This window comes from Pelodiscus sinensis, chromosome 3, assembly GCF_049634645.1.
Source record: "Pelodiscus sinensis isolate JC-2024 chromosome 3, ASM4963464v1, whole genome shotgun sequence".
Lineage (NCBI taxonomy): Eukaryota > Metazoa > Chordata > Testudines > Trionychidae > Pelodiscus > Pelodiscus sinensis.
In genome coordinates this window covers 38619346-38631365 of record NC_134713.1, presented here as the reverse complement: position 1 = coordinate 38631365, position 12020 = coordinate 38619346, and the positions used below count along the sequence as shown (strand labels likewise).

At 38.1% G+C, this 12020-nt stretch overlaps 1 protein-coding gene across 2 annotated transcripts in view; it reads left to right on the top strand.

The window, feature by feature from the left end:
- CSMD1 (CUB and Sushi multiple domains 1) overlaps positions 1-12020 on the top strand; it is a 1865804-nt gene that overhangs the window by 1817521 nt on the left and 36263 nt on the right. For both annotated transcript variants that reach the window (XM_075923597.1, XM_006137767.4), the window contains exons 58-60: positions 1834-2010; positions 8246-8425; positions 10922-11095. In XM_075923597.1, coding sequence (XP_075779712.1) covers positions 1834-2010; positions 8246-8425; positions 10922-11095 — 531 coding nt within the window. The remainder of the gene's footprint in view (positions 1-1833; positions 2011-8245; positions 8426-10921; positions 11096-12020) is intronic.

The following is a 12020-nucleotide window of genomic DNA, read 5'->3' as shown; positions in this document are numbered from 1 at the left end:
TCAACATTACATCAAATACATAAGAACATAACGGCCAAACTGGGTCAGACCAAAAGTCCATCTAGCCCAGTATCCCACCTGCCAACGGTGGCCAATACCAGATGCCCCAGAACACAATGGGTAATCATCACGTGATTCCTCTCCTGTCATCCATTTCCAGATAAACAAAGATTAGGGACACCATTCCTACCCATCCTGGCTAATAGCCATTCTTGGATCTAACTTTCATTAATCTATCTAGCTCTTTTTGAACCCTGTTAAAGTTCAAAACCCTAGTCTTCACCACATTCTCTACATTGGGTAGACTAGTGAAGACCATGTGCCGTACAACAACAGTTAGGAAACTGTGCAGAAAAAAGAAGAAACAGAAAGTTCCTTTTCCCATTAATGACAAGCTGATAAAGTTTTAAAGTTTTTAAACACTGTGAACAGGCAGAGTCTCCACTGTGTTAACAAGAGATCACAATGACTTGAAGGACTTATGTTAATTAGAAAATTATATAAAATTACAACACAATATTGAAGACTCATAGAACTAACATGATGGTGGACAGAACACTGTAGTCACTCTACACAGCAAAAACACATGTTCAGCATCATTTAAGCTGGTTGTGGATTTCCAAAGAATAGCTAAAAACCAGGTTAACCATGACTCATCCTTGTCTGCACTAACTACTGAGTAGTGGTCACAGACTTGAGAAATAATGTAATTTCCAATAAAGTGAGCCCTAAAATTAGTGCCAATCTTACCTCCTTTCCCAGGATTTGGCTTAGCTAACTATTAATAACACAGCATAAGCCTTGTCTAAACTTCCTTTTTAGCCTTAACTGTTGTTGCGGGATGATTACGCGGTTGTGTTTTTTGTTTATTTTTGTTTGTTTTTCTCTTGAAGCATTTCCATCTTGTTTATATATGGTTGGCATTAATTTAATCCACCTGGCAGCATGACTGAGTAGCCCTTATACTGAATTTTATAGGATTTTTGAATCTAAGTGATTCTGGAGAAAAAGGCTGCATTTTTATGTATAGCCTAAGAGACTACCACACATATTACAGCCAGAGACTGGTAAGATAGATGAAGGAGCTTGAGGACATTAGGAAGGTGGGAGAACTGAGCTACTTTGCCCCGTATAGCAATTAGTCTAGCAGAAAGGTTTTTCTAATCTTAATCCTTTAAAATTGTGGTTCTGTGGAGGATATCTGAGAAATTTGCTTGGTTTGCTCAGATACATTTTTTCTTTTTGACCAATGGGATAGGGTAAAAATAGGACCCAGGTGTCTTGTATGTCAACAGGCTCGATCACTGGCCAGTCTTGATAAATCCCTCTTCCTCATTTCTTTGCCCATCCCATCGTCAGGCAAAATAATAATAATAATGAATACCATATATGCTACATTTCAGAAATGCAATAAATGTAATTAATGTATCATACATCTTTGACTATTTCACATATTTTCTGTCCACCGATTCAGCCCCCATGCCATATCCTCTGCCACAGAAATGTTTCATCTCCTTCCTCTAATCTGTCATCGAATACAGACACATCCTGATAGGCATACAGTAGGCAAGAGGTCAAATAATTCAGATTCTCTTTCATTTTATTTTAATTTCTTCTGCAGTAACTTTTTGAACCTGTGCTGTAAGAAAGACAAATCTGTTCACTTACATGTACCATCCGGAACTAATCAAATAAAATGATGGTGTAAGCCTGAAAGGAGAAAAAATAGATTTTTGCCTCGTATGTATTAATGCTGAGCGTTTAGAATAATTGTAAGCTATTAGAATGCATTGCCTTGCACTTTTCATACAAGTACATTTTTTTTCTTTGTAGCTGTAACATGTGGAAATCCTGGCACCCCAGCCAATGGCATGATAATATACAGCGATGGGATATTGTTCTCGAGCTCAGTCATCTATGCCTGCTGGGAAGGTTACAAGACTTCAGGGCTAACTACTCGACACTGTACAGCCAATGGGACATGGACTGGCACTGCTCCAGACTGCACAGGTCAATAGCTGACTTTTTATCACAACAGTATTAAAAGACAGTAAAATATTATTAACTTGGTAAACCATTATCCCCTTGTTAGGAATAAGCACACTTCTCAGATGCAGGGTCGGCCCATAACATTTTGGCACCTGAGGCGGGGAGCTCAAATGACACCCCCAGGCCTCCTTGCTTTGAAAGTTCTCAATTCTCTGAGTCCTAGTGACGTCCCCGCACAGTCTGGCACCTATGGCTGCTACCTCAGTTCGCCTCATGGTAAGGCCAGCCCTGCTCAGATGATAACTTGAACACACATTCATTAATAACTATTGCTTCCAAAGCGTAGCTCTACAAAGTAGAACAATAGAAAACTTTCAGTATCTCATAAGATATGCTTTAATCAAATGCAGTACTCATCTCAATTCAGGGTCAATAGGTAAAATATGATGCTCTGTGATGTGCAGAAGGTCAGACCAGATCTCTATTATGTTACAGAACTTAGAAAATGTTCGGTGTAGCTTGAAAACAAAAAAAATTGCTTACATTCTAGTACCCATGAAATTAAATATTACGCACAATAGTAAAAAATGTATTGTTTAAATAGCTTGGCTTATTTTATGCTTGATTATTTCAGTATAGTATTGTGAAGCATAACCGTTTTTATTATCTCCTTACTTAAGACTTTGTATCAGTTTAGGAACATGTAGTTTAAGCAAAAACTACTCTGAAAAAATAACCTTTATATTCTAATTTTGTTTCTATAACTTGTGCTAGAAATAGTTCAGATTTGGAATTTTAAGTGTTTGTGGGTAACATAAGACAGAAGTGCTAGCTACAGAATTATTCACAGGAAAGTACAAACAGAGGTAGTGAAACACCCTGTATGACAATAGTAAAAATCACCTTGGGGGTTAACATTTTTATCTATTAGTCAAGTCACAGGAATATTTCAGAATGAAGTTATTTGATTATCCAAAACAGATTACGTTTGATTAAACCCTAAAGGAATTTTAAACCACAAGTATTGCATTTACTACAGATTGTAAAGCAATACTAATGAAATAATTTTTAAGAACAACTGTCAAATGAATATTAGCCCATATCTTTAGTTCACAGGGTTTGTATCTAAAGAAGCATTTTTTCCTGATCATTTACAAAGACATTCTGGAAAATTACTTTTAGAGAACTATTGTGAAGTAAATTGAAACAGCAGATTCATGGATATTTCTCTCTGAGGGTATGTCTACAATAGCCCCCTAGTTTGAATTAGGGAGGCTAATGTAGGCATTCGAAGTTGCAAATGAAGGCTGGGATTTAAATATCTCGTGCTTTATTTGCATCTTCCCATCCGGAAGCCATTTTAAAATCCCCTTAGTCCGAACTAACTGCCTGTGGCTACATGCGGCAGTCAAACGTTAACTCGAACTAAATCCTTAGTTCGAGTTTACTGTTACACATCATTCCATGAGGACTTAGTTCGAGTTAATGTTTGACTGCCGCGTGTAACCGCGGACAGTTAGTTCGGACTAAGGGGATTTAAAAATGGCGCCCGGATGAGAAGATGCAAATAAAGCCTGGGATATTTAAATCCCGGGCTTCATTTGCAACTTCGAATGCCTACATTAGCCTCCCTAGTTCGAACAAGGGGGCTAGTGTAGACATACCCTGAGTGACAATCTGGAATGCAGTCAGGATCCAGTGAAAAGTAGAGTTAAAACAACTAAAGCCAATTATGTTTTTTTATATCGTACACTTAAAAATAAATGTATACTGTTTGTAGAAATATACAATGAGGTTCAAAAAACAACTAGATAAATTCATGGAATTTAGGTCCATCAATGGCTATTAGCCAGGATGGGTAGGAATAGTGTCCCTAGCCTGTTTGTCAGAGGCTGGAATTGGATGACAGGAGAAGGATCTATTGATGATTACCTGTTCTGTTCACTCCCTTTGCAGCATTTGGCATTGGCCACTGTCAGAGAAAGGATACTGGGCTAGATGGACCTTTGGTCTGACCCAGTATGGCCATTTTTAAGTTGTTATGTTCTTAGTACACAGAAATATAAGGCTTCTGATTTAATTGAAGTTAACTCATGTGATTACCTCAAAATTAACCATGATTTAAAAAACATAATCATATTACCCACAGTTTTAATTACATTGTAAGGAAAAGATATAAAATGAAATGTATTAAATATTGTGGATGTTCTTCTACATTTTTAAATGAATGTATTTCAATTACAACAAAGAATACAAAGTATACAGTTCTTACTTTATATCATTTTATAACAAATGTTTGCTCTGTAAAAATGGCAAACAAAAACATTATTTGTCTTTTCACCTTTTACAAATATTATAGAGCAATCTCTTTGTCACAAAAGAGAAATGTACAAGTATGATTTTTTATAAATGCAAATAAATGCAATTCAAAAAATGTAAAACTTTAGCACTTACATGTTCACTCAGTCCTACTTCTTATTCAGCCAGTCTCTCAGAAAAACAAGTTTGTTTATATTTACGGGAGGTAATGTTGCCTGTTTTTTATTTACAATGATACTTAAAAGGGAGAATGGGCATTCACATAGCACTTTTGTAGCTGAATTTGATGAGCAACTCTGATGAGATGCATAGTATTTAGGTGCCAAATATGCTAAAAGTTCATATGCCCCTTCTTACTTCGGCCACATGTTTTCATGCTGATGACTCTCATTAAAAAAGTAATGCATTAATTAAATTTGAGACTGAATTCCTTGGTGAAGAATTATATGCCTCCTGCTCTGCCTTTTCCCACATTTTGCCATATATTTCGTTTTATAGCAGACACAAATGATGACGTATTTCCTATTAAACGTGTGGTTTTAAGAACACTGTACTGCCAATTTGTCAAAATGCAAAGAAGATACCAATGTGAGATTAGTATCTAAAGACTACTACAGCGCTCACCCCCAAACTCTAAAGCACCTTCCAAACTCTGAGATCTAGAGCATGAGATCTGGAGCATGAGAGAGGATGAGATCTGAAGCATGCTTTCAGAAGTCTCAAAAGAGCAACACTACCATGTGGAAACTATAAAACCTGAACTACCAAAAAAGAAAATCAAGCTTTGCCTGATGGCATTTGACTTAGGTGATTAAAATTAACATGCATTGAGCCATGCTACTTTGGATTTTTATTGAGCAAAATCTGTCCTCTGGAATGATGGTTGAAGTCCAAGGAGACATATGACTCTTTAGCACATAAAACATAAGAATGACCATACTGGGTCAGAACAATGGTCCATCTAGCCTAGTATCTTGTCTTCTAAAGTGGCCAATGCCAAGTGCCCCAGAGGAAATGAACAGAAAAGGTAATTATCAAGTGATCCACTCTTTGTCACCCATTCTCAGCTTCTGACAAACAGAGGCTAGGGACACCATTCATTCCCATCCTGGCTAATAGCCACTGATGGATATAGCTTCCATGAATTTCTCTAGTTCTTTTTTGAATCCTGTTATAGTCTTGACCTTCACAGCATCCTCTGGCTAGGAGTTCCACAGGTTGGCTGTGCATTGTGTGAAGAAATATTTCCTTTTGTTTGCTTTAAACCTGTTACCTATTAATTTCATATGGTAACCCCCATCTTGTGTTATGGGAACAACTGAATGACTTTTTCCTTATTTACTTTCTCCAAAACAGCCACAATTTTATAGCCCTCTTTCATATCTCCCCTTAGTCATCTCTTTTCCAAACTGAAAAGTCCCTAGTCTTATTAATCTGTCCTCGTATGGCAGTCTTTTCATACCCCAATCACTTTTGCTGCCATTTTTTTAAACTTTTTCCAATGCTAAGATATCATTTTTGAGATGAGGTGACCACATCTATTCACAGTGTTCAAGATGTGGTTGTACGATGGATTTATGCAGAAGCAATAAAATATTCTCTGTCTTAATCTCTATCCCTTTTAAATTAATTCCTAACATGCTTTTTTGATTGCTAATGTACATTGAATGGATGTTTTCAAAGAACCATCCACAATGATCTCTCTCGAATCATAATAGCTAATTTAGTCTTTATCATTTAGTACTTATAGTTGGGATTATATTTTCCAATATTCATTATTTTGCATTTATCAACATTAACATTCATCTGCCATTTTGTTGCTAAATCATATAGTCTTGTGGGATCATTTTGAAGCTCTTCACAGTCTGTTTTGGACTTAACTATTTTGAGCAGTTTTGTATCATCTGCAAATTTTGACACCTCATTGTTTTACCCCTTTCTTCAGACTTTTTCTGGAGATGTTGAATAGGATTGGTCCCAGTATGGACCTCTTTGGGACACCACTAGTTTCTTCTCTCCATTCTGAAAACTGAACATTTATTCATACCCTTTGTGTCCTATCTTTTAACCAGTTACTAGTCCATGAGAGGAACTTCCCGCAACAATTTACTTTACTTAAGAGTCTTTCATGACAGACTTTTTAAAAGGCTCTCTGGATCGTCCATGTCCACATGCTTGTTAAACATCTTCAAATAATTTTAGTAGATTGGGAAAGCATAATTTCCCTTTATAAAAAACTGTTGACTCTTCCCCAACAAACCATTTTCATCTATGTGTCTAACAATTCTCTTCATTATCATAGTATTAACCAGTTTGCCTGGTACTGGCAAACTGGCCTGAAATTTCCAACATCACATGGAACCCTTTTTTAAAATGATGTTATATTAACTATCCTCCAGTCATTAGGTACAGAAGCTGAGTTAAAGAATAGGTACAAACCACTGTAAGTAATTCTGCAATTTCACATTTGAGTTCCTTTGGAACTCCTTGAGTGATGCCATTTGTTCTTGGTGAATTTTTACTGTTTATCAATTTGTTCCAAAACCTCCTCTAAGGAGACAGTTCCTCAGATTTATCACCCCCTAAAATGGCTCAGATTTGGGAATGTCCTTCAGATCCTCAGCTGTGAAGACCACATCAAAGAATTCATTTAGTTTCTCCACAATGGACTTATCATCCTTGAATCCTCCTTTAGTACTTGGATCATCCAGCATGGGTTGTTCAGCAAGCTTCCTGTTTCTGATGTACTTTAAAAAATGCTATAACTTTTGGCTAGGTGTACTTCAAAATCTTTTTTGACATTCCTAATTATATTGTTACACTTCATTTGCCAGAGTTTATGCTCCTTTCTATTTTCCTCACTAGGATTTAATTTCCACTTTTTAAATGATGCCTTTTTTCTCTTACTGCTTAGTTTATTTTGTTATTTAGCCATAGTGGCACTTTTTTGGTTCTCTTACTATGTTTTCTTTTTAATTTAGGGTATACATTTGAGACCCTATCATAGTGTCTTTAAAAGTTTCCATGCAACTTGCAATTATTTGACTTTTGCCACTGTGCCTTTTAATCTCCATTTAATTTATGTATAATTAATTAACTCATTTTTGTGTAGTCCTCTTTTCTGAATTTAAATACTATATTGTTGGACAGCTGTGGTGTGTTCCCCACCACAGGGATGTTGAATCTAATTATATTATAAAACTATGAGCAGGACCACCCACCACAATCTTCTGCCTCATGTTCTGGAGTTCTACAACAAAAAGTTCCTTTTCTGTGCCCCTCTCTGCTCCCTCACCATGCTCCACTCACAGTTATCTGGCATTCAAGTACCTGGCTTAGCGAGTTCTTTTCATCTGAGGATGTAGGACAAGCTTAGCCCAGTTTTAGTACCCTTTACTCATACCATGAAGATAACTACATTGTACTATCCTTGCATTCAACACTAAAGTGATTAGTGACCCAACACTAGCCAACACGGAACACTTGGAACTATACAACTCCTGTCTGCTAGGGATCTATGCAGAGTAGGTGTGTTCACTAAATACGGTGTGCTCCAGAAGTCTCTTCCCATCTCAAACTAGCTGTCAGCAGGGGTGGTCTGGCCAGGCAGCATACCAGGAATTTCCCAGTGGGCCATCGTCCAGTGGGCCATTGTGTCCGCCCTCTGTTGCCCCTCACTCTGAGTGGTTCCGCGTCCGTGCTATATGTGGCACGCAGAGCCTGACCCGCCGCCTGTACTGCATGCTGGACATGACACAGGAGGTGGGGCTTGAGGGGCACACAGGGGTGATGTCATAGGAAGGAACGTTCTCAACCCATTTCCCTGGCCTATTTTGATTGCCAGTACACTCCTGGCTGTCAGGAGAAAGATCGTTTAGACTTTGCTTACATTTCTATAGTTGTTGAAGCAAGATTCCATATTCTCTTTCTTCTCCAGTAATTAGCTGTGGAGACCCTGGTGGAATAGCTAATGGTATGCAGTTTGGAGCTGAATTTATCTTTAATAAGACAGTCAGCTATCAGTGCAACCCAGGATATTTGATGGAGCCTACCAGTGCATCCACTATACGTTGTACAAAAGACAGCACTTGGAACCAGAGTAAACCAATCTGCAAAGGTTTGTTTTGTAACTTAAGTAGTTTAAGTAGTTGTAACTTGACTGATTTCATGTTGTATAGAATATTAATATTATTATTACTTACAAATGGGAAACAATTTTACACACCCATTTAAAGATAGATAATATGCAAGTAATTAACATACTGCTAAGACACTCAGATACAAGATTTTAATAATACAGGTTGAAACTCTCTATTCTGGGACATTCTTGTCTGGCAACATCCATGATTTAGCATGATTTTAGTTAGCTTGATGTCCACCACTGATGGGTCTGGCCAAGTTTCCTGTGGTCCCATAAAGTTTGTTTATATCCTCCATCCTGGCATTATATTCTGTGGTGTTACTGATCTAAATATTTACCCCTAAAGGTCTTCTTAGAGCCCAGTAAGCAGTGGAAGGGTTTGTAATGATGCAAGACAGTATTGATCCCTCTGTGGTTCAGCAAATTCTCTTGTTCAATACTGGTCAGGTCCCAAGGGCACTGAACTAGAGAGATTAAAGCTGTGTAATTTTTTGTGCCTGACATACAATATAATAATCTCGTAGGGGTAGCCGTGTTAGTCTGCAACTTTAAAAACAACATGTAGTCCTGTGGCACTTTAGAGACTAACAAAAATATCATGAGCTTTTGTGGGCTTCAGATGAGCTTGCTTGAGAAGTGGTTTTTGCCCATGAAAGCTCATGATACTATATTTTATTTTCTTAGTCTCTAAAGTGCCACAGGAATATTCATTTTTATAAGATATGATGACAAGTTAGTCTATGACCTGGAATTCATTAGAGTCACAACATTATGTATTATATATTAAAGCTGAAGCCTGAAATTACTAACAGGGACATCCTAACCCTGTCTCCAAAGCCAAGTTTGTAGCAGGAAAGTGCCTCTTCCAGTGCACATACTATGGAAGACATCTGAAAGCTGCCTTCTGAGGACCCTATGACAAATGCTGGTGTAAAGGGCATGAGAATAATGGGACTGGTGGTGGTAAAGGTGTTTCAGGGCCATAGCCAGGGGAGCCTACAGTCTCTGTGGGCCCCTGACAAGGTATCAGAGATGGGTGATGCTTCAGGCAGGACCGGATTGGGGGCAGCCAGCTCTGTGCCATCTGGACCATGGCATGCCTCCACCCCCCTCAGCACTCAGAGAACCAAGATCATGTTGCACAGTTGTGGTATCAGGTGGGAGCCCTGGCTCCTTTGAATTGCTGGAGCTTGGGGCAACTGCTCCTGTTCCTCTCCCCTGATGGCGGGCCTGGCCATAACATGCAGTCCTGTGAAGATTCTGGGTCACTACTGCAGTCCACAGATTATTCTGGTGAGTCTGCCATAACACAGGCTACCAAGTCTGATTGGCTACGTCTACACTAGCATGATTTTCTGAAAATGCTTTTAATGGAAAACTTTTCCATTAAAAGCATTTTCGGAAAAGCACGTCTAGATTGGCAGGATGCTTTTCCGCAAAAGCACTTTTTGCAGAAAAGCGTCCGTGGCCAATCTAGACGCGGTTTTCCGCAAAAAAGCCCCAATCGCCATTTTCGTGATCGGGGCTTTTTTGCGGAAAACAGTACTGTGCTGTCTACACTGGCCCTTTTGCACAGAAGTCTTTCGGAAAAAGACTTTTGCCCAAACAGGAGCAGCATAGTATTTCCGGAAAAGCACTGACGATGTTACCTGAGTGCTTTTCCGGAAATTCAAGCGGCCAGTGTAGACAGCTGGCAAGTTTTTCCGCAAAAGCAGATGATTTTGCGGAAAAACTTGCCAGTCTAGACACAGACTTTAAGTTATATCCAGCCTTGAAATAGCCCAAAATCAGGTGGGAGGGTATGGACTCCAAATTATCTGCTGCATCTCTTAAAAGAATAGCACAGGATCTCATTAATAATCAAATGTGAGCTTATGTGATTGGCTGACCATATTTTGATGTATAGTGATACCTGAAAGCATTAGCTGAGTCATGTTATACTTGCTTAGAGTAGGGAAGGAAGACATATTTTTAAAGATACTTTTCTTCATTTGTTTTAGTTGCCATCAATTTTAGCTCCTATGGGAAATTTTTTAGTACCCATGGGAAAGCATTGAGGATCCCACATAGCCACTATTTTTTAAGGGTTGAATAGAGATTTAGTCACATAACTACCAAGTAACTACCGAGTATCTACCGCATAACTTAGATGATTTAGAAAAAGGGACCTTGAATGAAGTAAAATTAGAGAAAGGTCTTTAAGATTTTTCCCCTTGTTATTGTCCTAAATCAGAATAATGGTTATTTAAACATTTTAATGATTGATTATGTATGCTATTTGTTTTGCTTGTTTGTCTCCCTACTCTGTGACATGCTGATAACATGCACATATGTACTTCATTTGTGTGGACAATGGAAAAGTTAAACTGTGCATGCTTTCTTGTGGCAAAATTGTTCCTAATGAGTTTTTATTATAAAAGCATGACCAGCTATAATATTACATCTGCAAATTCTCTCTTTTTTTTCCAATAGCTATCACATGTGGTTCACCTCCTCAAGTGCTACATGGAAAAGTGGAAGGATCAGATTATCAATGGGGGTCCAGTATAAGTTACAATTGTGCAGAGGGCTATCAGTTATCCAATGTCGCTATTCTTTCTTGTGAAGGACGAGGTGTATGGCGGGGAGACATCCCACAATGTCTGCGTAAGTTTGGCAGTATAAAACAGCTGCTGTGTGCAGATAAAGGTGTGTGGTTGAACCACCTCAAGGTGTAATGGCGTCATTTCTCACAAGCTAAATAGGGTCAGATTGGTTCGGAATGGGACATGAACTTCAACAAATCAATCCTGGGAACTATAGAAACAAACAAATAAATCCTGGGAACTGAAATTAGGTGGTACTATTTATTTGTCAAATGTAATTCTTCTCTAAGTACTGAATCAGTGCCATAGTATAGAATTAGGATACGTGTGCAATTTAAAAAAAATAAAATATAAATTGTCATCCTTACTCCATGTCCTGCCACCAGCTGAGGACCAACATAACTAAAATGAACTCCTTAGCTGTTTAATCCTAAATCTACTTTTTCATTATTCTTTTTCTGTTATCATTGCCATGTTCATCATTAAGCTTCTCAGCCCTTAAGTTCACAGCTTCAGTATATTTTCTTCTTCTCAGTCCTATTCAATCTTGCTCTTGCTCTCTCTCTTCCCATCCTCACTTCCAGTTGAGAAACATTCTTTAAATCCTGTTTGTTTCCTTAACAACCTTGCCAAATTGTATCCGTTTCTCTACAGTCCCACAAACTGAACTCTTGTGTGGACTCTGCTCACCATTACAAGCTAAAATTGGTCTACTTTGAGAATAAGATGAGGGTGTCTAAAGCTAGTTATCTACATCCATATTCAGGTACCTCAATTGAAGTGGTGTATTTTGTGATTGCACTCTTGTGCCTGCAATTACTAGCAATGGAGGCAAATAGTTGTGAGCACAATTGTTTCAATTTATACATCTTTATAGTTGATCTGCAAGCATAATCACATGATAGAACATTTGCATTCTAATTTAGCTATGAGTAGTGTCGTTTTGTCCCCCCGGAAATTAATGCCACTTTAAAATATTGGGCCTG